The sequence below is a fragment of the Azolla caroliniana genome, unplaced genomic scaffold (assembly GCF_043228905.1).
Source record: "Azolla caroliniana isolate FFs.n. ecotype wild unplaced genomic scaffold, voAzoCaro1.0.p SCAF_3, whole genome shotgun sequence".
Taxonomy (NCBI): Eukaryota; Viridiplantae; Streptophyta; class Polypodiopsida; order Salviniales; family Salviniaceae; genus Azolla; species Azolla caroliniana.
Genome location: NW_028230438.1, coordinates 2106294 through 2133157, shown reverse-complemented (window position 1 = coordinate 2133157; position 26864 = coordinate 2106294). Strand labels below are relative to the sequence as shown.

Below are 26864 nucleotides of genomic sequence, written 5' to 3'. Positions count from 1 at the left end.
TTCTTCTTCTTGGCACAAACTTGATACTTTCTTCACACAATAAACTAGGTGATGGGAGACTCCTAATCTAGGTAGTATTTAGTTCTGAGATATCATGTTGATGAATCATGACCCATTCATTGGTATATGTTAGGTTTTTAGAGTTTGGAGACATCTTAAGTTTTGTTGCTTTGTTTGCATGGGGGGTGGCTTATCTTGTATTGTTGAAAAAACAAAGGGAAAAACCTTGAAATATCCAAAAGGTCCCCTTTACAGTTTCACATTGTTTGAGATGATACCTATCTATCCATGAGGAGGTGGGTACCTTGTAAGAAGGTAGCTGGGTAGAGGGATACTAAAACTAGTGAATATGTTACAAAGACAAAGATATCTTCATCAAGTGGGTCTACTATGACATGATGATGATCATGATATAGTACTATTATCATAATTGTTGTGTTATCATTGATGAATTCATGACACTTTACAAAGAGGTAATTGGCATCCTTGATGGGAAGGTTCCCACTTGTCGGCTTGCCAAAATCATGGGGTCCACTGCTTTGTTCGTCGCAGTAATAGATGTTAGTAAACACATTGTAGGGTCGAGGTGGTTGATTTCTCTTTGCCGTTGTGTACAAAGTTTTACATTCATATTAGGGAATCAAGATTTCATACACCAAGTTCTCATGGCTCTTCACTTCATAATATTTAAAATCATAATTCCTATTTCTCAAAAAATGTTATTTTTGACATCACAAACATTGTATCATCCTAGTAAATGGTCAATGCATCTTTTCAAATAGTGTGGAAGCATTATGATGATGTGGTACTACGTTCAAAAGTAATGTGGTATTCTTACTATTGGACTAAAAGGTATTTGTATTGTAAACTTCCGAATGACTACACTGTGGGGACTTGGTCTCACCCACAGGATTAATAACGGTTGATTAGGATGTTCAACATCAAATTTTGAGTGCAATCATGGTCTAAAAGTTCTAATAAACATCATAGTTGATTCTGTTGAGCAATCCATGCATTAACAACAACCTCTTTCACTGTTAACTCCATGTGATTTTCTTTCCTCTATGTAGATTATAGTTTTTATTTGAAGCATCTAAAGTTGTGATGTTATGGAACACCTATGCGATGCTATGGTTAGATAATAAATATTCGCATGACAATATGCCTTTTAGATTTCATTGGTGACGAATGACTGATCATTAAGGATAATTATGTGATGATAGATTACAAACAGTAGCATTTTTCATAATCAAATGACGTATGCTACAAGTCAAACATACATTTTAGAGAAAAATACCACATAATATTCTACAATTAGCTCATATGCCTTCAATCCAACAGATTTGGTTCTAACATCCAATGAGCTTCTCTATTGGAACTAGGGTTCAGGATTAGGATATTTAAATCTGGCAATGCCATCAATCCAACAGATTTGATTCTAACATCCAATGAGCTTCTCTACTGGAACAAGGGATCAGGATCAAGATATTTTAACCTGAAATTGTAAAGATTGTCTGCACTAATGAAAGGATAAGGAGTATCACCGCAGCCATGGCCGACATCCATAACCATGGTTGAGAACAAAACTTTGCACATGGCCGACATCCAACAGATTTGATTCTAACATCCAATGAGCTTCTCTACTGGAACAAGGGATCAGGATCAAGATATTTTAACCTGAAATTGTAAAGATTGTCTGCACTAATGAAAGGATAAGGAGTATCACCGCAGCCATGGCCGACATCCATAACCATGGTCGAGAACAAAACTTTGCACAAAACTCCACATACAAGACACGCCAATGGATCCTATAGTGTTTCATTATGTCTTTGATCATGCTTCTAAATTCATTTGGATATGATCCTTCCCAGATGTTGATGCACATCTCATTCCACATCTGAACCAACCTCTCGTCGCTCCCCAGGTGATTCTCTAAGATTTTGGCCCGAGTCAAGATGGCGATATCTTCTTGTGTGTCAATGAGTGAGTCCATGATCATGGCATATCCACAAACCATCCCTCCTTTTTCATCTTCTTTGGAAGTTTGTTCATGTGCAAGAATGTTCCTCAACACATCCTCTGTGCCATCATACACCACAAGTCTTGGAAGATAAAGCCGACTTTTTCTCTTGTCATACATGATCACCGATATGTTACCTTCACAAACTGTAAACCGAATGCCTGCTTTAGAGAGCTCAGATGCCGTCTGGAGGCGGTCACCATGCTTCTTCCTCTTTTGCCATCCCTGGTTTAACCAGGTGCAGAATTTAGAGGGTCCAAATGCCTTTGCCGGAAGGCAATCAAGCACCAGCTTCTAGATATTTTTGCAGCCTGGTAGGATTTTCAGGTGTTGCAGGCATCCTCTTTGATTCGTAGAGTTTTGCGTCTCCATTGAATGTTCAAGTGATTCTTTTTGTATGCACGAAACATATAGGCAATCGAGTAGATGCTCACAGTTGAGAAAATTCACATTTTGTTGCTTCCACTTCCGTTCTTTTTCATCATTCTCGTCTCGAAACCTGCTGATGAAGAATGGATCGTTTACTGGAACGAAATAATTCAAGCATTTCAGGAGTTCAGTCTCTGTGAAGTCGGGTGATTCCTTTGGGATGTTTATAATTTCCTTTAGAAATGACATGGGAATCTGGTTGCCTATGAGCAGCAAGTCCCTCCATATTTGAGACTTCGTAATTCCATTGTTGATGAAGGTGTACAAGTACCCACTCTTCATCTCTTGGGAGTGAGGGCAATCCTGGCTCAAGAACAGCAAGAATTCGTGAATGAAGATGGTATCAACAGTGACCAGAAGTTGAAGGGACCCAAAGTTGTAACTCGGGCTGAGGCCCAAATAGATGTCCCTAAGTTCTTTGGGGTCTTCAGGGATGAGCTTTTCCATGATCTCTCCCACATTTGATATCCCATGTCGATCCATGAATTTGTTCACGCAAAGGGCCTTGCATCTATCCATAGGGGAAGGCTCGAGGTTTTGATACAGTGGACCGATGGTCAGGATCCGCGGGCAATATGAGTGAGGCTTCACCTCGAACAGTGCACGCGGGACAAATCCGATCACTTTAGCTTTTTGGAACGTAGATATGTGGACAGCCATACTATCAACAGGCTTAGGAGCAGCATTATCTATTTCTTTCTCCATGTATTCTTTCCATTCTTCTGGTTCGCGATTGAGTTGATGAAGTTGCTCGATTGGGAGGTTATGGATGGTAGGGATGAGATGATATGAATGTGAATATTGTGCCATTTGTTTCCCATGGAAGGCATTCTTCTTCTTCTTCTTCTTCTTCTTTTGTTGTAGTTGTTACATAAACTTGATACTTGCTTCACTGGAGTTTGCTTTAGGGAGTAGATAGTTCTTAGGTATGTTGGATCATTCATAAACAATTTGTTGGACTTCATTGGGGGTTAAAGAGTTTGAAGAAGTCTTCAAATTTGTTCTTCGTTTGCATGTGAAATGTAGAGTACCTCATGTTTGTGTATGACTAAAAAGAGACAAATGCCTTGAAGTATCTTAACTTATCTTGGGCATTTTGTGAAATGATCATGATTTTTTATGATTTCGCTAAATTACCTTGGACAATTCTCTTGCACTCACACGTATGTCATATTTGCAAGCACAATAATAAAATCTACGGATAAATATATAGTCAAGTAGGTAGGGAGGTACTCAAGATGTGACATGTAACCTAGGGGACCAAAGTTGAGCATCTTTCAAGTAGCGTATATAATAATAGGAAGAGGATAAAGAGAAAAAGGAGGGGTGATTGACTAAGCATATTTGATAGCAAAGAAAGAAAAGAAAGAAAAGAAAATCTAATTATCACACTTAGCAGTCGATTGATGACAACATACCTGCACATGCAAGTGCAGTAATGACCTATAATGTGCATAATGCCAAGGATAAAAAATGCAGGAATGTGGTCTTTGAAGTTTATCTATGTGAGAATTAAACGAGAGAGAGAGAGAGAGAGAGAGAGAGAGAGAGAGAGAGGGAGAGCAAAAATGTGTAATGTGTATTATTGTTCTAATGTTACATTAGCATTCTTCATAATGAAAATGACATATGCTACAAGACAAACATAGATTTCCTTAGAGGATAATACCACTCGATACTCTACAATTAGCTTATCCACCTTTAATCCAATGGATTTAGTTCTCATAACCAATGAGCTTTTCTAATGGATCTGGGGATCCGGATTGGGATATTTTAATAAAACCCTAAGACTGTATAGATTGTCTGCAACAATGAAAAGAGGAGAAGCAACATGGCAGTGAAGGCTGACATCCATAACCATGGCCGAGAACAAAACTTTGCACGAAACTCCACATACAAGAAACGCCATTGGATCCTATAGTGTTCCATTACATCTTTGATGATGCTCGACCAAATTTTCTCATATGCTTCCTCTGAGATGTTGATGCACATGTCATTCCACATCTGGACTAACCTCTCATTGCTCCCGAGGTGGTTCTCTAATACTTTGGTACCGATCAAGATTGCGAGATCATAATCTTGTTGCGTGTCAATGAGTGAATCCATGATTATGGCATACATAGTGAAGTCAACTTCTTCTTTGGAGATTTGTTCATGTGCAATGAGGTTCCTCAACACATCCTCTGTGCCGTCATACACGACAAGCTGTGGAAGATTGAGCCAACTTCATCACCAATGTGTTACCTTCACAAACCTTGAACTGGATGCCGGCTTTACAGAGCTCAGATGCTGGCGGGAGGCGGTCACGGTAATTGTTGCACTTTTTCCACCCCGGGTTGAAACAGATGCATTTAGTTGTCGTGGTCACCTGGCAATCAGCGAATTTGTCCGAACTTTTTAACTTCCTGTTCTTTTTGCAGCCCAACAGAATGTCGGGGATTCACAACCACCTATTTTGATTCGTAGATTTCTGCGGCTCTGTAGATTGTTCAGATGATTCCTGTGTGCACGAAACACTCGAGGTTTGCATGCATTCTCTTCGATTCGTAAAATTTTTGCACCTCCATAGAATGTTCAGGTGATTTTTTTGCAATGCACGAAACATATAGGCAATCAAGTAGATGCCCACATTCAAGAAGCTTTACATCACTTGACCTCGTATCTGTTTTATAATTATTCTCGCATTCATGCAACCGGCTGATGTTGAATGGATTATTATCCGAAACAAAATAATCCAAACATTTCAGGAGATCATTCGAGTCTTCGAAGTCGGCTAACTCCTTTGGGATGTTTATAATTCTCTTTAGAAATGACATGGGAATCTGGTTGCCTATCAGCAGCAAGGCACCAGGCTTTGATACAATGGACCGATGGTCAGAATCCGTGGGCAATATGATTGTGGCTTCACCTCGAATAGTGCATGCGGGACAAACCCGATCACTTTACTTTTTTGGAACAGTAGATTTGTGTTGAGCATTCCTGATCTCTTCCTTCATGTAGCTCTTCCATTTCTCTGGGTTGAGGTTGGTTTGATGAAATTGCTCAATGGGAAAGTTGTGGATTGTAGGGATGGGATAATATGGATGTAGATGTTGTGCCATTTGTTTATCATTGGAATCCTTATGATTCATCATCGTCTTCTTTTCTTCTTCTTCTTCTTTTGTTCTTGTTACTCAAACTCACTACTTTCTTCGCACTATATTGTTTGTGAATGGAGTTTTCTTTAGCTAGTAGTAGATAATTCTTAGATATGTCAGAGCATTCATGAACGTTTAAACCATGGGTCTTTGTTAGGGCTGTTCAGAGTTCGAACAAGTCTTCAAATTTGTTCTTCGTTTGCATGTGAGGTGTGGGGTGTGGTGTGCCCCATGTGTGGTGTGTGACTAAAAAGAGACAAACACCTTGAAGTACCCCAACGCCTTTTTAGTATTTCTTGAAATGACCATAGTTTTTTATCATTTGGCCAAATAGTTTTGGACAATTCTCACCCACAAACACGTAGGTCACATTTGCGAGCACAATAATAAATCTACCTATCTAGCTACCCAATCATATATAAAGATATAATCAAGTAGGTAGGGAGCACAATAATAAATCAACCTATCTAGATACCCAATTATATATAAAGATATAATCAAGTAGGTAGGGAGATACCAATGTTGAGCATTTTGAAGTATAGAGTCTAGAATAAGAAGAGGAGAAAAAGAAAAAGGAGGGTGGTTGACTAAGGATGTTTGATAAACAAGAAACCAAAAACATTTGGGGGTGTCAAGAACAAGTCATTGGAATCCAAGTATTACACTTAAAGGAATTCATTTAAAACTGACAGGAACACACGCTCCCGATGAACAACGCTCAGCCACAACCGAGCTTAGAATCAAAACACAGAAAACGGGGAATGAATGCACAACACAATGGAGAGAAGAGAACACAGGATGTTAACGTGGAAAAAACCCAAACCAAGGAAAAAACCACGGCAGCCCACAGACTGCAAACTATCACTATGTCAGAATGTACAAATGGTGAAGCACCAAAACAACGACCTCGAGCTTTCTATCTTCGCCACAGGCGGCGGTTACAACAGAGGCAACGACCTCTTCCTCTCTCTCACTCTCACTGTACACAGTTGCGCGCTCTAATCTTGTGCCAACAAGAATGACAACAACTACTTTTCTCTGTTTGCCCTAAGTCATATTTATACTAATATGACGTTTCGGCTATTTACAAATATAGCCCCGATGGACTCTTAGAAACATATTTACAAATAAGTCCCTTCATGCGGTGAGCACTTCTCACCGGACCTTCCTCATCCGGCTCTTGCCGGGTACTCCTCATCCGGTTCTCACCGGGTCTTCCGTTGCCGAGTACTTGTCATCCGGTTCTCACCGGGTCTTCCGTAGCCGGGTCTTCCACATCCGGTTTCGGCCTCGGCCGAGTTTGCTCATCAGTACTATTCTTCTCACTTCCCATCTGGAGGGACATGTTTCCTAACAAAAACAACATATGTGCATATCCAAGTTGCAAAAATGAGGCAGCATTACCAATTGCCCAGTCATTTAAAGGGAATGTAGCACCTAATCTCAGGCAATGTGGTTTTTGCTATGCAACTCAAGAGACTACGAAGCACGCCCTCTAGTCTTGTCCCTTGGCTCAGCAAGTATGGAATAAAGTTCTTTCTTTATTCCTAACGATCAATGTTGGTTGCTTGTTCTCATGGGGAGCAGTATTGTGGGGAGTTTTACATTCCAGCTTGATGTTGTATGAGGCAGATGATATTCAAGAGGCCATGATAGTAACAATTGAAGATTGATATCGGTTAGTCCTTTTCAACAACCTCGAAAGCAGGTGCCATCTGTCCAGGTCTGGAAATTTGTGACTACGGTAAAGTTATGGGTATTATGGAAATGTAGATGTAGTCAACTTTATGATGCAACAAATCTTGGTCCTTCATATGTATTGCTTGAGATATGGGAAACACTGCTGACAGTAGTTCATGGGCAGTATGATAATATGTATGGTTCTCCAAAAAATGTTCATAAGAGAAAGACGAAGCTTCTTCACTTATGGAGGACGTTGCCCCTCTTTGTAGTGTCAAATCAAGGGCCTCAATGGAACTATCAATTTCCATGGACCCTTTCTTCAATATCAATACATCATGGTAATGTACCGTATCAAGGTTCAACACCCCTTTATAAGTTGTTTTTGTATGCACAAGTTTTGGTGTACATACAATGTCTTTTATTCTACATTGTATGCCTCTGGGCAAATAACTTCAACTTGTAGTCTTTAGATGTTTTTAATACTATTGAAGAAAATCTTTCAAGGAAAAAAAAAAGTTGTGACAATGAGCTATAGCCTATAATGTGCATATTGCCAAGGATAATAATGCAAACATATAATCTTTGAAGTTTGTTTATCTAGCTAGCAATCATGTTAGTCTATCATGTCAAATGAATGATGTGGTGAGGTTTGTATGTGGAGCCAACAATCATGTTAATCAAGCTTGTGTTTGGGTGTATAAAAACCTATATGTTAGTTTACCAAGTCAAATATGTTCTGATTAAGTCTTGTATGAGATGATGGTGTGGTACCCAGTGCCCACCTCATTGTGGTATTGGTATCATTGATGGATATTATGAAACTTGACAAAAAGTGTGGAACCTACAACTTCATTGGGAAGATTACAAGATGTTTGCTTGCAAAATTCACGGGGCGTTCTAAGATTAATATCATCCTACTAACAATTATTAATATATGTATTGTCAAGAGGCTCATCGGTAAAGGGAAGGTTGATTTGAATATCATATAAGTCATTTTTTGTGCAATCAGAAGTTTTACTATTAGTATTAGGGAAGTACGATCTTATACATCAATCGAGGGCTGGCACAAACGTATTTTCATACCTAGGAGAAATAAGGGAAAAAGGATACACAAATTGGAACGATTTAAATATATCTATGGATTAAGAGGGGTTCAAATTCTAAGCCAATACGTGAATGGTATTTGAATCTACTTATTTCACCATCAATAATATTTGTTTGTAATAACATTAAAGACAAGAAAGGTTATAGTCTTCACCTTTGTCATTCTCCCTCTCCCCATTGTGTTAGCCAATGACCAAAAGAAAAGAAATAAATTAGGAACAAAACTACTAGGAAAAAAGGAACATCAATATGAAAGGGGTTTGAAGAGTAAATAAATAAAACCTTGAATATGTACCTCATCTTTAGCAATATATATATATATTCAAGGGTGACTGACGCCACTTTAAAATGCAACCATTAATAAAGTACTTTCTCCCTTTCTTTAAAAAAGGCAAGGTTGGATGTAAGCTAGGGTTTTGAAAATTCAGCTAGGATTGTCAAGCCATGCAACAAGTTCTCATGGACTTTGAAACATTATGGCACCAAAATTTCATAGCTTTGTACAATTTTAAAATCCTAGACCCGCTTTTTACATGGGAAACATTTTTTTAGCTTTTTAAATGGCGCGCATTTTGTTCCCTTCCATAATGGTGCTTTTCCCCAAACCATCCTTGATTCTACAAAATGGAACCTTTAACTTGGCATAACTATGTGGAGCAAGTAAAATCTACTTGATGATTGCTAATGAGAGTACATACCCTATACATGCCTTGCAAGTGCAAAACATTTTCATGTTGTTCATCCATCATAAAGAAAATTTTAGTGTGTTTTTGGTTTGTCATAAGTGTGTGTGAAGGGAATGAAATAAATTGGGCAAAATTTGGTTTTTTGCAATAAACGCCGAAAAGTGTTGTATAGATTGATCATGGAAATTTTCCATGAAAGCAAATATTTTATTTGATTTTTTTAATTTGATCAATATGTGTTTCAAAAATGATGGAAATAGATGTATGTTTTTTAAGGAAGGTGTCGAAAATTTAACATACAATGGGTACTAAATTACACATGGAAGTCTTTTATGGTATTCCCCCTCGTGCCAAAGTGAAACATGAGGGTAAGACACAAGCAAAAAGTCTAATGTATTGCAAGGTATGCTCAGCACAGGCAAAGAAATTGCATGAATACACGGAAGTCTTTTATGGGATTCCCCCTCGTGCGAAAGTGAAACATGAGGGTAAGCCACATGCAAACAATCTATAGTAATTGCAAGGTATGCTCTGCACATGCAAAGAAATTGCATGCATTCTATTCTAGAAAATTAATTTGTCTTTCAAAAGAATTCTTTGTGGTAGTATGAGGGAAGCATAGAAATTGTATGTATTCTATTCTAGAAATATTATACTAGTAAATATGAAAAAGGTAGCGATGTGTTGGTGTTTTTCCATGGTCTATATCCTTGAAATAAAGAAAGAGAAGAATGAAACCATTACATATATTCTTGATGCAATAATAGTTCATCAGCTCGTGTGTGCATGCGTGCGTACACCTACCTATATACATTTTATTATTGTCCTCGGAGATCAGATTTCTTTATATACTAAGAGTGAGAGAGAACGATGCTCGAATCAACGCCATCCCTGTGCATTATTTCTAAAAAATAGTGTAATTTCGCAAGTCCGTGAATTGAAATTCTAAGTTTACATTAAATTTACTTTCGTAACACTAATGTTCTTAAGTTTCTCTAACCTCAACGGTTTTGTCTTCTCGTTATAAGGACATGGACATTGCATATCGATATTTTAATAATCCACATATTTCAAGGATGAATGGGGTAGTTGGAACGTTTGTGGCAAACCATTATAGCACCTAACACAAACTATGAGAGGGTTTTAATGTCTTGAAAAACTACTATATCTCATGCAATGTGAGATCGTATCTAGAGTTTTTCTTTATAATATAGATGATGTATCATGTAGGATGAGTTTATATCCATAGTCTTCAAGATAATATTAGAAGTTTGATACATTATGAAGGACATTTCAAAGTAGATGTTTCAAAACATTTTTCTTCAAAATTAGGCACCCAACCCACTCAATTTTTTAGTTCATCAACATGTAGAATTTTAGTGCTATATATATTCTCAAAAGGTTTGTCTTTATCTTGAACTAATTTCAGTTTTTATCATGTTAAGTTTTCAATGCATAGTTCCTAAGTCTATCTAATGGGAGGATGGATCTATCACCAATCCATCAACCCTAATTTTCACATTTTCTAAATATAGTCTCAAATCGTGAAGTCATGCAACATTTCTCAAGAAATCTCATATGAGATATATCTCCACTACCTTAAATCTAAACAGCTTAAGTAAATTTGCACACACATGCTTATGACACAAGTTTTTTTGTATATGGAAATCTTCTTAAGATATTTGTATTCATACATGTTGTCAGAGCATTTACGCCGAAGGCATTAAGGCAACTTAACTCTTTGAATCACTTTCAAAGGGTCCTTGGTCTAAGAGTTCAAGAAGGTTTTATGGTGGGACAAAAACCTTTGCTTTTAACAAATGTGCATGCTTAACAAGTAGGCAAATTTATTGTAAATTGCAACACTATTCAAGTAATAGACAACACACAACATTTGGTTAAAATAATTGGGCTTGGTTGTTTCATAAAATGATGATAATGTTTTTGAGTGCCAATCGAAGGATGTGAGGAAAACATCTTGGTTGTCAGTCTAAGACTTGAGCCTAGTGAAACAAGCAACATGATTCTTTTAGGACTATTACAAAGTTCTCCGCGCCAAATCATAAATCACAAAGCTACTTTAGTTCATGAGCTATTTGATTTAGCACATTTTTATAATCGCATCCTTCGGTCAAATTATGTCCTTTGTTAACTTGGACTATTCATTTGCTAGGGAACTTCTCCTTGAAATGAAGCAAATATTAAATGTGAGCACACAAGTACATGAATCATAACAATAACTTAGTCATCTTGTGAATTCAACTCAAAACCTCTATGATATCAATATCCACTCGAACATCAACACAAACCTCAATGATCTTGATATTCCTCTTGTAACTTGTTAATGCTTACTTTGAGATTATAAAAACTCATTATATTTCTTTCCATACACCATCCAGTAAACCTTCCAAAAAACAATATGTCGGATACCAAAGGAATTAAATAATACCCTTCAAAGAAAGTGTCAATGGAAATAGTTTATAATACTAATAAACCATTTTTCCGAACTAGGAACATAGCTAAATCATCATAATTTAGGATAAAAAATGAAAGGTTGAAAATCAAAACTTACATTTCATCTTGTGAATTGTGTACATATGTTGATTGCTAAGGGCACTTTGCAACAGAAAAAACTATTACTTTAAAAGACCCCCATAATAAACCAAAAACACATGACACTTGGGGGTCATGGATGAATGTGGGCCATCTCTTAAGACAACTTGAAGACGAAAGAAGCTCTCATCAATAACGAGATCAACTTTGGGTCCAACCATCTCTTTATAAGAAAATGTTCAAGAAGAAAGAAGTTCATCAATGGAGATTTGTAATGAGCCCTGTATTTCATCTCTGTCATTGTAGTTGCGAGTGCTTTTGTCGTTCAAGGAAGAGACTTGTCTAAATGGTTGTTTCGGACAAGGGGGCAGTTGGGGAAGGGGGCTTTCGGCACGCAAAATGCTTCTAACATGTGACATGGACGGCCTCAAGCTAGGGTCAGCTAATGTGCAAAGGAGGCCTAAATACAAAAGGCATTCCATCTCTCCCACATCAAAACAACCTTTCAACCTTTTGTCGGATGCACCAAGCACATGGCCATTCGTATGTAGTGCCCACACATGATCAACCAACACCTCGTCGCCTTCGATGGCTCGTCGCCCACATGCCACTTCCAATACCACAATGCCAAAGCTAAACACATCAGCTTTGGTAGTCATCTTGCCGGTTTCTACCACCTCCGGCGCTATGTAGCCAAATGTGCCTTCTAAGACCATGCCACTTTCCTTCTTGTTTCGACACACGAGTCGCCCAAGGCCATAGTCCCCGAGCCTCGCATTGAAGTTGTTATCAAGCATTACATTACTCGCCTTAACATCTCGGTGTAGGACATGGTTGCATGGATCAATTCCTTCTTTTACACTGTAAATAGGCTTTCTAGCGTCCACTTGATGTGCACCGCCTTCATGCAAGTGTGCCAAACCTTCGGCTATCCCAACCACAATGTTGTACCTTTGTGACCACCCAAGGGTTTCAAATTGGTCATCGAAGAGATACTTCTCCAAGCTCTCATTGGGCATAAACTCATAGACAAGTATGAGTTCCCCCTTGTCTAAACACCAACCTTGTATAGGTACTAGGTTTCGGTGTGGAAGACTAATGAGCAAGCTCACTTCTTGTAAGAACTCTTGCACCCCCTCTCGAGGGTCCTTAGCAATCCTCTTCAAAGCTACAACAATCCCTGAATCCACAAGCACGCCTTTGAAGAACCTACCGATACCATTCTCGCTAGAGAGCCTTTGTTTCTCACTAAACCCTTTGGTAGCTCCATAGAGCTCCTTATAGGTAAAAGCTCTTGGATAAGCACACATAGAAGAGGATGGCTTACCGAAATCATCTTTGGCTCGCCGAAAGTAATTTACCGAGTACATTCTTCTTCTTCGAGCGGTAGTCATTCGCCAAGAGACTAAACCGAAGGCTAGAACAAGAAACAGTAGTGCAAAACAAATGGGTATTATAACAGCATTGGATCCATGTTTAACTCTAGGGGCATTCTCTCTGCTTGATTCTTGTTGGACGCCCCAACTAGAAAATGCCCAAGACATGAGGGTATGAAGCTCGTTACTCAAACCAGTTGAGCCCGAGAAACCGACATACATATACTCATTGAATGTGTTTGACAAGCTAAGATTTGCATCGATGAGGGGATCCTCAGGTTCCATCGAATCGGTGCTAATCCGAACCTGTAGGTTGTTTCTAATCCCATCATACCTGATCCAAGAAGTGATAATAGAGCCATTATTAAGTTGAATTCCCACATTACTTGCATTGTTGTAGAAAAGAGAAGTAATGTTAGTGAGATCGATCCCAACATGGTTATCATTGGGGTCCCCCACATCCTCATTCTGAAATGTGTCGAATTCAACCGCAAATGTGTGAGACTGAGAGGTCACATTGCCGGGTAGAAACGCGCCGAGGTATTCTCCATGGCCGCCAACAGTAGAATTATCAGGAGAAATGACAAAGGCTAAGCCATCTCCACCTTGATATGAGCTGTTGAGAGTGTTGATCTTGAATGTGAATGAAGTTGAGAAAGATGAGACCCGTAAGGTCTCGGGTTCGAGCATCCGAATGGGAGTCCTGCATAGGAATCTTCCTGCACTACTGATACCAGCATTTCCTAAAGTTTGGTCTAGATTTGTGTTTAAACTTGTGAGCTGTATGAAGCCATGGCTCTCCACTGCATCACCTAAAAGAAAGAAATTTGCTGTTTGGTCATTTGGGTAAGAGAAGGAGACAAAGCCTTGAGATGAAACCCTGACTCCAAAGAAGAAGAAAAAGGAAAAGAAGAAATGGTGCAAGAACAGAGTATCGGTAGGAACAGAGCATAACTTCTTCATTAAGCAAACCATGGTCAGATTTGAGTGAGCTAACTATATACACAACTACCCTTCTAACTAAATTTGTTAATCAGAAGTAAAATACAGAAAGAAAACATAGAAAAGCAAGAAAAAGGGCATGAAATGAAGCCAAAATAGATTCAGTTGTTATATAGACTAGGGAGTGACCATGTAAAATGGCCAGATTTGAGTGATCTAACTATGTACACGACTATCCTTCTAGCTACATTTGTTAATCAGAACTAAAACACAGCAGGAAAACATAGAAAACCATGAAAAAGGGGAATAAAAAGAAGCTAAAGAGGCTCAGGTGTTATGTTAGATTAGAGGGAGGTTTTTGCAATATGCAGACAAGCACAGCTAGTGGCCATGGAGATAGCTTGAAGAAGGAAGAAGAGAGAAGAGAGAACAGGGGAAAGAAGGACAGAGTTTGAAGTCCAATTTGCAGAAAGCGTTGAGAGGGAAGGGGGAAAAATAGTACATGAAAAAAGGATGGAAGGAGAAGAAAGGGTGAAAAAGGAGAGCTTGATAATACATGACAATGACTTCCAAGAGGAGTATTTTCTTTTATTATGATTATTATTAGTAGTAGTAGTAGTAGTATTATTATTACACACAAAGACAAGAGTTTCGGACACTCGAACTCGAGACTCTTGTCGGAGCTCCGGAGCTGCAGATGTGCTTAGTTAGGCTTTACCCCGAATTCTAAAGGTTGAGATTGAGCAAGTTATTGAACCGTCTAAGGCAATCCATCCCAAAATTGTGATACCGATTATGCCCTTCCTCTCTAGAAATCGGTTATGGTGATCGTTACTTCCTTTTAACGTATTCAGGGAAATGTTGTAGACCACTCGAATGCTCAATGCTCGTGATGATCTGCTCTCATGATGACGTAAAGACTTTAGTTGTTCAGTTTGTTTGTATTCTTGTAATTATCTTACATGTCTCCTATCGTGAGTAAGGGACAAAATTATTAGGAGATACATACGCTTTCAACCCCTATGTTTTGAATGTATGCTTCATGCTTCCAAACAATGTGTTCCTCCATAACCTGACAAGTCATTCACTACTAGAGATCCCTATTCTCATCTAAGTTCCTTTATTCCATGGTCCTCGCAAAAAGATAACACCAACATCTTGAAGCTTTTTATCACATAAAGAGGAACAATTACTCTCTATTGAAGCCTAGTCCGCACAACAACTTTCGTTGACCAATGAAATTTACACTACTCTTGCATCGATATTTTAACCTCATAACTATTTTTTGGATATAAACAACTAACAACAACTCTTTGCTGATGTCTCACATGAAAACTCTAACTACCTATCTATCCTTAGAAGTTAGAAATTTGGGTCCCCCCTCCCAAACACGCACAAAGTTAACCTCATTGCATTCAAATAATGCTTCTTGTTTTCACTAAAGGATTTGTTTTACAAAAAAGGTGTCAAAATAATAGTATAAAAGAAATTGTACATTGTATATGGAGACCGTATGCAAAGCCTGACTTTAACCCCACTTCAAAAAGTTATATAACAAAAGTTAATGGGCATGGAGAGGGTTGTGGATTATATGGGGTGTTTTTTCATAAATGTGAGATGGAATTCCTAAAACCCCATGGGAAACAGGTCAAAAAATCCAAGAGAGAAGACAAAAGCAAGAAAGAAGAAGTGGCTTAGAATGTGATGCATTACACTTGCATTATGATGCCTCCTTCGGATTAGATGCCAGGGAGAAATAAAAATCACTTGAAATATGAGATGCATTACACTTTGCATCATGATGCCTTAATCTCTTGTTGGGTGAATTGGCTTTTTGTAATGCCGCAAAGACATGGAGTATCATGCTTCACACGCTATATTACGATAACAAGATATATCTATATAAACTCTCTCTCTTTCCCATAATGAATTGTCACAATTAACATCAAATCATGCATTACAAATGTGATCATATTGAAGTGGAATGGAGATAGCTAGACTTGCAAATTATGATATTATTACCCACATGTAAACTCAACATGTCAAGACACCTATAAGGATGTGAAGGGAAGGACCCAACGACATTATATCACCCCCCATGTCATTTAATGTGAGAGGGATAATCATTCTCATCCATAGTCTTAGTTGTGATCTTTAATCGAGGATGGAGCTTGGAGATTTCGGACTATAACATGCCTTAAGTAGGACATTGAAGATAGAGGGTGATGTGAAGCACTATGTCATTGGATAGAGTTTCCCATTGTCAACTAATGCATGCACTAACCTCACAAACATTGGCTAGAATATTTTCTTGAAGAGAAATCAAATGACTCATAAGCATTGTCTACATTGTGGCTGAATCATTAATATCAAGAATTTTCAGTGATCTTGCATCATTATTAATCATAGTCCCACACTTTATGGTCACCTTACGAGTGTTTGCCATTGTACAACCAACCCCTACGAGAAACCTTGTTCTTCATTGAATGGGGAAACTGCACACACCAACACATGTTATAGCCCATCCCATTGTTTGCAATCTAAACCATTGTTTCCATGCGACTTAGCTCATACTCACGACAATATGAGACATGCACTAAATATGTTCAGGAATTTGGGTATTACACTTTGATACAACACTGTCGAGGAAATCCTCGCGTGTTCGTGAAATGAAGCGGGACCACAGGGGTCCTGGACTGGAAGGATTCGATGTTTTTAGTAGCGTAAGCGAGAAAGTATTGAAGATAGATAGATGGATGAAGAGAGAGAGAGAGAGAGATTGAGATAGATATTGAAAGTTTTATGAGACAAGATACATCACCATTAGGATAACTCTGATCTTTGATTAAAAGTTTCCTTTTTACTTACATCACTTTCCTCCTTACACAAGCCCCACTATAGGCTTTTATAGGTCTCTCCATGCAAAAACCATGGGCTGAAACCATGGGCTAAAACCATGGTTTTGTGCCCATGGTTTCTATATGTTTGCTTCCTACAAAATACTGACAGGTTTCATTAGAAATCAGAGCATCCTAGACAACCTCTTCTCATTCTGGGAAGCAGTGGCCCTTGCCAAGCGTACCAACAATAAGGTAGCAGTGGTGCTACTAGATTTTGAGAAAGCATATGACAGGGTATGTTGGAACTTTCTAGAAAGTGTGATGAGGAAACTCGGCTTTCAAGAGACATGGATCAAAGGCATTGCAGGATTTTATAGGAATGGTAGCAGTTGCGTTTCGTTGGCAGGTGAAAGGGGCCCCTTTTTCTGAATATCTCGATCTGTATGGCAGGGATGCCCATTAGCTCCATCCTTATTTCTATTATACGCCGAAGCACTTTCTTGCTTTCTCAACTCGCGGCATCTCAACCTACGTGGTCTTCCCCTACCTCATTCTCACCAAAGCATCGTGGATATAGAATTTGCAGATGACACAACAGTCTACCTACAAGGGGACTTGGAAAACCTCCAAAACCTAGAAAGTGGGCTAGCTATATTTTGGAAGAGATCCAACGCCATGATCAATTGGCACAAATCCTACGCAATATGGCTCTCTCAGGAAACACATCCGGCATGGCACCCACACCCCTCTTTCAAATGGATCAATGAAGGAGCAAGCACCAAATATTTGGGTTTCCAAATTGGTTTCAACATACTGCCAAAGACTATGATTGCACCTGTTATCCATTCCATTCGACAAAAGTTGATACATTGGAGCTCGAAAAAATTGTCACTAGTAGGTCGCATCATAGTGGCAAATCGGGTACTACTCGCAACAACATGGTATAGTCTATCATGTTGGACAATCTCCAAGGAAAGTATACATTAGATTCAACGACTGGTCCGCAACTACATTTGGTATGGTAAGGAAGACCATGTAGCTCGTGCCAAGGTGGCATGGTCTATACTCACAGCGCCTAAGTCGAGAGGGGGATTGGGTCTTATTGATCCCCTTTCACAATCGAAAGCCTTACTTGCCAAATTTGTGGTGTGAGGACTCCAACTAGGAAATGATTATTGGAAAATGCTATTGAGGTTACATTTCGCTTACTTTAGGCCACGAAAAGGGGTCAATTGGGCCCCCCAAACGAGATGGATTCTAAACATGGATCTCAAACCTAGTTTCTCTCGCCAATTGGAGGATAGATTCAGTGCATCCATGTGGAAGGCATGGTGTGACATTCATCGAGGGCTCAAGTGTGATCAACCGAGATCCGAACCTGCTTGGCTCAGTCAACGTATCCTATGGAACCCATGTCTCAAGGATGAATCTAATCAACTACTGGGATCACGTAAGGGGTTGTCATGGGGATACATTGCAGAAGGTCCAGGAAAAAGTATAGAATGTTGGCGACGGTTTATGTCAATGCCACTACAAGATTAGGCGAACATACTCCATGGAATCAAGGGCAGATGGACTATGAGATTGGAAATCATTAACGCTCTATTGATTAGGGAATCTGCTACTCAAAGGATGACAATGGAGAAATGGATAGGCCACGAAGAGGAGGGATCTCTGATCCCGAGAGGTAGGGGATCACCAGATAAACTCGAAGGCTCAGGCTCTGAGTTGCGAGACACTGAGACACCAACACAGAATAACGCAATTTGAGTACTTGCGTATATTGGTCATAAATGGATTACAGATCCTGATCCGATCAAAGTACAACCCGATTGGCATATATGTACTCATGAAAACACATGGCTACGTAAGGTCAGTTGGGACCCTTTGCAATGGACATGGCGTGATCCCTACGCGGGGCAAGGAAGCAAACCCATCCCTTTCTTCCAATTCACAACTAGATTGGGTCGCCACATTCTAGCTGCTCCAAACGCCCGAGAACCGGCTCCTGCGAAGGTCTGGCACACATTTCAAGTTCCTTCCACAATAATCACCAAGTTTTGGTAGAAAATCTGGAAACAACAACACGTGAGGCGAATTACCACGTTCCAATGGCTATTAATACATAAGTCCCTACTAGTGGGAGCATGGCAACGTGGGAACCTTAGCTCTCCTAATTGTGTAGAGTGCCCACATGCAGTAGAATCCATACCACGCGCTCTGTGGGACTGCCCAACGTCCCATTGAATATGGCGGGGGGTTGGCCGCTTGTTGCAATTATGCCAGGAGCAAGGCTCAATCAAGTGGGGAAATATATGTTGGCTATCATGGCAGGCTGCAATTGGCAGATACGAGCATCAGGAGGAGGGGATGACTTCGGTGATAAAAGCACAAGAGGTCCTTTTCTCCTCCCGCGGCAATGTCCACTCCATTCCTCTTCATGACAAATCTCAAGAGGTGTTGGAATTGGTCAGCCCAATAACCCTTTGGATTCTATGCAAACAACGATGTAGGCGAGTCTTCTCCAACCAAACCGCATATCCAACAAGGTTACAACAAGAGATATGGAGTGAAATTGTAGCCACTCTGAAGAGCCAATATGATGGCCTTAAGGGCGGCTCTAAGGGAGTTGAAAGACAACGAATAACCTTCATCCAACAATGCTCGTCCTCTCCCTTTCTTGAGTTAGTGGGCATCCACATAGGATGGAACTATCGCGTCCCTTCAGGGACTTGTACATAATTGTCTCATTTGTAAAATTTTATAACTAATGGAAGGAGTTTTTTTTGGAAAAAAAGAAAGAAAAAAAAAGAAAGAAAAGAAAATATACAAATTCTAAAGCACTCAGTAGTGGCTTTAGTGGTACGTTAATTTGTCTCTTTCCTTGAAGGTGCAAGGTTCAAGCCTTGCTTTCACCCCTATGTATTTACTTAAATGTTACTAGGCTTTAGTCTCATTTTTTATATTTACAATTGAGCGCACATCACACGTGCACATGTTTAACTTTACATCTAGCTTTTCTTTTACAATTCTCATTTCAATACTATTTACAACATTCTAGCATATGCGTGTGGCCTTCACCCCTTTCTCACGTGCACATTGCACCTTCTTGATTTCATTTGTTGCACATAATTTTCACATCGTTGCTGAAAATCTTCACGAGATCCACCCCCACCAAACCGCACGTCCTCTAGTACGTGTCAAGAAGAGAGAGTGTGAGATTTCGGCTACGGTGATCGTTACAATTCCTCCATTTCAAGCATGTCTATTCCTTTCACTCGAACCATTGTCGCCACTCAATCCACCATATCATTCACGCATTCTTTGATTTACCATGACCAGTTGTCATGGCCCCTTGTTCTCCTTCTGAGCATAACCGTTTAGGTTTTATGCATGTTCCACCTTCGTTCCGACCAACTCCTTGGTCAAGGCACTTTGACCCGTCATGCAGTTGTGTTTTCGGTTTTCCTCCACAAGTTATTATTTGAATAATGGCATTGAATACCCCATGTAGTATCTTCAAGTGTATGCCCATGTCGAGATCCTTACGCGACCATTTTTCATGCTTCTCACTTTGTCGATCTTTGTGGTTTCTTCTTATGTCAGAGTTCTCCATTGATTCCTCAATCTTAATGATAGTGTCCGCCTTCAAGTTGAATGTTACATCAATATCTTGAGGAATACCCTTTAAATCTTCTTGGCCCACTTGGCCCTTGTCTTTTTTTGTTGTGCTTTGCTTGGCCTCTTTTCCCCACACATCAGCTTCGAACCTTGCTTCCTCGTCGTCACTGTCCTTCTCTTGGGTCTTACATCGGTTAGTGCCTAAGTCTCTAGAAAGAGTGTGGAGAGATCCATATGTATTTGTCGGCCACGCCCCGACATCGTTATTTGCGTTGGCTTGAACCTTTGCTTCCCCGCCATCACCTTTTGTCTCTTGGGTCTCACGTTGGCTTTGAACCACAACTGCCCAAGTCTCTAGAGCATGTGCAAAGGATTCCATTTGTCTTTGGTCAATCGCCTTCGACACCTTTGTCTTGATGTCATGTTTCACATTAGATTGGAACTCCCCCTTGTTGCAACCTTCTAGTGTCGTAGTGTGAATCACACACTACGTGAAATATGTAAAACACTATATCCAATTTAGAGTAGGTATAAAAAATAAAAAATAAAAAATGAAAAATATTTATTATGTGCATAGGGCAAGATTTGAACCTTGTACCTCCACGTAGACAAACCCCAACCTTACCACTATACTAGCATACTATAAATTTTAAAGTTATACTAAACTTTATCCCATGTAAATATTCTAGATATGCATGGTACAAAAAGTTATTCATGCATATACATTCGAGTTAAAAGAAAAGATGGGATAGAAAGCTAATCATGCACATGCAGTGTGCATGAAAACTAAAGTAAAGCTAATCATGCACATGCAGTGTGCATGAAAACTAAAATTAGGAAAAGCATGATGCTTGCATGTGATAAACTTAGACTCTTCCAACACTATATAAGGAAGAGAGAAAGATGTATTGGGTTGTTGATTTTTTTTATAAGGATTGATTAATACAAAATATTCGGGGGATTTACGATTTTACCATCTAGTTCTCTCTTACAATCTAAGTATCCATTAATACATTATACTCGTGGGATTCACAAGTTTGACATTTCCATCTTGCAATCTATTCGTAACAAAAACTATCTCATATTCTTCTTCTCCTAGTCCAAAACCTCAGTGGTTCCCAACCGATTCACGCAACGATCCGGAGCCGAAAGGCACGACACAAGTGGTGAAGCCGACGTGAACACGGGTGGCAAGGAGAAGGAAAATAAACCAGAGGCTAACAACATGATGATGATGTTCGAGCGGATCCTTCAAGAACAACGTGCAATGTCGGAGATAGCGACGACAGTAGAGCGGCTCGTGCAACGGATCGGGCAATTCAACAGAAAGGACGTATCACATTATCTTCGGGACTACAAGGCGAAAATGCTACGGTGCAGGATTTCTGAAGGACTACAAGTGACATCCTTTAACCGGGTGGCTACCGACGGGCTTCAAGCAAGTATCCATGGGCTACGACAACAAAATCCGACGTGGGAAGCGTTTGAAGAGGCGCTAAAGACCACGTTCGCTATCGAGGACTCCTCCAAGGCAATGCGGACAGGATTCGAGGATTGGGTGGAAACGCCAGACAAGGGGATGAAGGTCCTCGATGTGTTTTCGGCATTTGAAAGTCGGTTCGGGAGGTTGTCTGCGAGAGATCAAGCTATCCTCGCACCGGACAAAGTTATCATGTTCCTACGAGCCGTAGACGTCCGGGACCGGAAAGATCTTGGAGTGCTTCTAGAGGACATGACTACCGAGAGTGGCCTCACCGAAACATGGGAAAGCGTGCGGGACATCGTCGCGCGATACACAAAGAGGGGGCAATGGCTTACCAACGAAGAAAAGAGGGTTTCAGAACCTATTCCGAAACCGAGATCCGGATCGGAAGACCATCCGTTTCCCATCCGTCTTCACTGGCATCGTGCCAGCACTCCTCGGTACCACCATCCATCTCCTCGGTCTTACATGGGCATATGGGCCCAATTGCCGAGTTCTCCGGAATTGGGTCCGTGGGCTTTCGTCCGCTCCTTCCCCGTATCGTCTCGCTGGTGATTCTCGCCCTTTCGCCGCCGCCTTCCTCCGCTCGGGACTCACGTGGGCACTCGGGCCCGACTGCCATCGTCTCGGGAGCAAGTGTGGGAAGACACAAGGAATCGCCCGTCCGTTCTTCGCCCTTGTCCGTAGCCACCGACTCTTCGTGGTTGGCGGTCGTCTTCTTTCCGATCGCGCAAGCCCTGCCTGGGCTTGCTCCTCCAATGCCCGAGATCTCGGGCTGACATGCCCGAGACCGCTGGTCCCAACGTTCCGGTTCCGCGATCAGTATCTCGGCCTCGTCCTTGGCTGTTCTATTTCCGCAAATCGAGAGGGCGTTTTGTTCCGCACCCTCTCCTGTGGTACCGTCGTACCGATCTTCCGCCGTCGCGTGGGGCAAGTCGGTCTCCTCGGTCTTAGCTTATGGCCTCGATCCTCCCTGTTCCTCGAGCATCGCTTTGAGCGCTGCGTACGCCTCCGCAATCCTGGCCCCAACGCCGACCCTTGCCGACTCTCTTTGCCGTTCGGCCTCTTCCCGCCGTGATGGCACGCCGTCGCGTACCTTCCTCTTAGCCTTCTCGGCTCGCTCGTTGTCTAGCCTTTGGCACACCCTTCCGACCTTCGACTAGTCCTCCGTAAGCCCATTCGCTCCATCATCGTCTTCGAGCTCAATCCCGATGGCTTCCCGTTCCGCTCGGTCGATCGACCTGACGAACAAAAGGACTTTGTCCGCCCCCACCAAACCTTGTTCCCGCTCTGGGGGCCGAGCAAGTCGTCGCTTGAACTCCTGGAACGCCTTTGTCGCACCCCGGTGGGTCTTTGCCGATGCTACCCACTGGTCGAAGTGGTGCCGTCCCCGGCTCTTCCGCCGTCCTCCATATGCTTTTAGGAGCGCCTCTTCGAAGGCCTCCCATGAACTATGAGCCTCACAGAGCTCCTTTACTTCCGCATGCATCCGGACAGCTACGACCAGACAGAAGAACTCCAGCCTCAACGCCTCGTCTACGCCACGCTCCTCCATTTCCGCGTTGTAGGCTTGCAAGTAAGATGGGACTTTGTCCCCGTTGAAACGGCCGACTCTTTCGACCACTCGCTCAACCGCTTGTTGCGCTGCTTCTCGCCTCATCACCACTCGTGCCGACTCCAACACCACTTCGGCCACCATCCCCGCATGGTCGTCGTCTTCCTACTCCATCCTCCCTTGCCACCTTTCACGTCGGGTTCACCAAATATGTTGCGTTGTTACGCGCGTGAGTGGAGAAAGGCGGGACCACGGGGGTCTTGGACGAGAGAGTGATGGAGCGTAGGGAGTCGTGCTTCACTGTTTCTAGGGCATCCCACAAACACACCGGAAGCAACCGAAGGAGAGAGAGAGAGAGAGAGAGAGAGAGAGAGAGAGAGAGAGAGAGAGAGAGAGAGAGAGAGAGAGAGAGAGAGAGAGAGAGAGAGGGAGAGTAACACCGACTCACGCACACACACACACGCACACGCACACGCAGCTCAACCCGACTCACGCCTTATGTACAGAAAACGCAGGAGAGGGTAAGCACCCGACGCCAACAACGACGCGAATATACATAGACAAACATAAACGTATATGTATGTATATATATATGAAGAATACAGTAGTCGTCTGCTGCCAAGCCGCCGTCGGGGAGCTCACGGGCTCGTCGCGCCGAGTGGGGTCTTGCGCAGGAGATGAGCTGCAGCAAACCCTAAACGAATACGAAGGAGAAGAAGAAGAAGAAGCTAACTCTAAACCTAACGGTATACCCTCTAATGCAAAATGGGCAACCCTTTTACAAAGGGCGTTCCCTTCCTTTTATAGAACAAGGAAAGGGAGGCATTACAATGCAGGACAAATCCCGACTTACATGGGATCGTCTGTCCTGACTTGACTACTCTTCGGCGCCATAAAGGCGCCCTCGATATTCACACTAAATGTACATGGGTGCGTACACACGCTGCACCCCGCCGATGTAGCCAATGTTCCCCGGTTTTCGCCTCTGGTCGAAATTCTTCACGACAGCAGGTATGCACAAGTCAAAAGAGAATTATGGGGAGTCGTGTCGGCAATCAAATCGGATCGAGATTATTTGATCGGAGCCGAAGTAGTGATCGAAACAGATTGTCTTCCGATACTCGGGATGATGCGGTGTTGCACGATACCGGATGTGGCTATGCTAAGGTGGATTGCATATGTTAAGTCACTTAATCCGGAGGTATGACACATCTTCGGAAAAGACAATGTTGTGGCGGATATGCTATCAAGGGCGTGGTTCGGAGATGACATAACCGAATCCAATAATGAAGAAGTTTCCGAAGACTACTTTGCTTCGGAGCACATATGCTGGGTGAACGTAATCCGAGAATTCCGGGAAGAAGAATACGAGGGAGAAAGCTTGCTGATTGGGAAAGTGCTACAAGAAATCGAGGAATCATTGGACAATAAAGAGAAGAGAGCCGAGATCCGAAGTAAGAAGCGGCAAGTCCGAAAGTTCTTCTTGAAAAATGGATTAATATGGAGGGAGCCGAAAAGACCGGATGGCATACCACTTCGGGTAGTTGGGATGAAAGAGCAACGAAACTGGATAATGTCCGAATTTCACGAATCCGATTGGGCTGGACATCGAGGAACATGGGCAACTTTTGTGAAAATCAAACAAAAATATTGGTGGAAGAACATGTGCAAAGATATAGCTGAGTTCACGGAAAGCTGTGAGAAGTGTTAAATCTACTCCGGAGTTCGACATCGAGATGAGTTACATTCGACATTCTCACCGACAATCAACTTCAAGTGGATAGTCGATATTGTAGCCATGCGAACTGGGATCGGACAAAAGAAGTACTTGGTGTTAGCTCGCGAAGATCTCACAAACCAAGTAGAAGGTCGGGCGCTACGAAGGAAAACGTGTTCTGCAGTATGCCAATTTCTTTTGGATGAGGTGTTTTGCAGGTACCGGTGTGTAGGACAAGTGATTGTGGATTGGGGAGAATTCGACTCTGATAAAGCTAAGGAATTCTTCACCAAACATGGAGTTCGATTAACACTAACAATGGCATACAATCTGGAGGCCAACGAGAAAATCGAACGAGGACATAGTCCGATCGTCAAAGCACTTGCCAAAGCATGCGACGGAAGGGTGAAGGATTGGCTGCAGATGCTCCCGTATGCACTATGGGCGGATCGGAGGACACATAGCTTCGTAACCGGTTACATGCCAGCAGAACTCATGACCGGACAAGCACCGGTAATGCCAACGGAAACCGCAATCGCGACATGGACAGTGCTACCGTGGAAGGAAGAGATGAGCCGGGAAGAACTACTAGCGGTCCGGATACGCCAACTAGAGGGTAGATCGGAAGACATAGCAGAAGCAATACGCCGACAACAAGAAGCGCGATTCCGGAATAAAAGCCGGTTCGACACAAAGCACCGACTACAACCGCGGAAGATTGAAGAAGGATATTGGGTGATTGTTTACGACAGTAGTTTGGATCATCAACATACAACGATGCAGAAGTTCGCGAAAAGGTGGTTCGGGCCATACGAGGTTTGGAAAGTTTTTGACAACGGAACTTACCGACTATGTGAGTTGGATGGAACGATACTACGAGTGCCTATAGCCGGGAAACGGGTGAAGATTTTCAAAAAGCGGTGTGATGAAGAACCCTATATGATCCTAGATAAGACTGACAAGGAGGAGCAATCAGACGAAGATCGTGGTGATGCGGAAAGGGAAGAAAGTGGATTACAACTCATAGTCGACTTAAGGGGAGAATCGGAGGAAGCTTCGGATGAAGGTGAATAACAAGCATCGGGGACTTTGGCACATACCGGAGGATGTGCAGATTCGGAGGGGCGAGTGTCGTAGTGTGAATCACACACTACGTGAAATATGTAAAACACTATATCCGATTTAGAGTACGTATAATAAATAAAAAAGAAAGTATTAAAAATACTTATTACATGCATAGGGCAGGATTTGAACCCTATACCTCCACGTAGGAAAACCCCAACCTTACCACTATACTAGCATACTAAAGTTATACTAAACTTTATCCCATGTAAATATTCTAGATATGCATGGTACAAAAAGTTATTCATGCATACACACTCGAGTTAAAAGAAAAGATGGGATAGAAAGCTAATCATGCACATGCAGTGTGCATGAAAACTAAAGTAAAGCTAATCATGCACATGCAGTGTGCATGAAAACTAAAGTAAAGCTAATCATGCACATGCAGTGTGCATGAAAACTAAAGTTAGGAAAAGCATGATGCTTGCATGTGATAAACTTAGACTCTTCCAACACTATATAAGGAAGAGAGAAAGATGTATTGGGTTGTTGATTTTTTTTATAAGAATTGATTAATACAAAATATTCGGGGGATTCTTCTTCTTCTCCTAGTAAAAAACCTCGGTGGTTCCCAACTGATTCACGCAACGATCCGG

At 41.5% G+C, this 26864-nt stretch overlaps 3 protein-coding genes across 5 annotated transcripts in view; all 3 read right to left on the bottom strand.

Annotated features, from left to right (window-relative positions):
- Positions 1-5677, bottom strand: part of LOC147865823 (putative UPF0481 protein At3g02645) — a 39609-nt gene extending 33932 nt beyond the window's left edge. For 2 of the 3 annotated variants that reach the window (XM_087316187.1, XM_087316188.1), the window contains exon 1: positions 2377-3391. In XM_087316187.1, coding sequence (XP_087172313.1) covers positions 2377-3259 — 883 coding nt within the window. In that variant the 5' untranslated portion in view covers positions 3260-3391. Of the gene's footprint in view, positions 1-2376; positions 3392-5300 lie in introns of those variants that run through there. The other variant, XM_087316190.1, reaches the window with a different exon arrangement.
- Positions 1610-2305, bottom strand: LOC147865824 (putative UPF0481 protein At3g02645). Its single transcript, XM_087316192.1, has one exon. The coding sequence runs from the start codon at positions 2138-2140 to the stop codon at positions 1673-1675; it is 468 nt and encodes a 155-aa protein (XP_087172318.1). The 5' UTR covers positions 2141-2305; the 3' UTR covers positions 1610-1672.
- Positions 5678-11608: 5931 nt separating the features above from the next.
- Positions 11609-14433, bottom strand: LOC147865822 (putative L-type lectin-domain containing receptor kinase S.7). The gene has a single exon (XM_087316183.1). It carries the CDS (start codon positions 13961-13963, stop codon positions 11852-11854), a length of 2112 nt encoding a protein of 703 aa, XP_087172309.1. The 5' UTR covers positions 13964-14433; the 3' UTR covers positions 11609-11851.
- Between the last annotated feature and the right edge of the window lie 12431 nt (positions 14434-26864).

Coding starts and splice junctions, on each gene's coding strand:
- LOC147865824 (XM_087316192.1), bottom strand. CDS start 2,140: ATGTATGACAAGAGAAAAAGTCGGCTTTATCTTCCAAGACTTGTGGTG.
- LOC147865822 (XM_087316183.1), bottom strand. CDS start 13,963: ATGGTTTGCTTAATGAAGAAGTTATGCTCTGTTCCTACCGATACTCTG.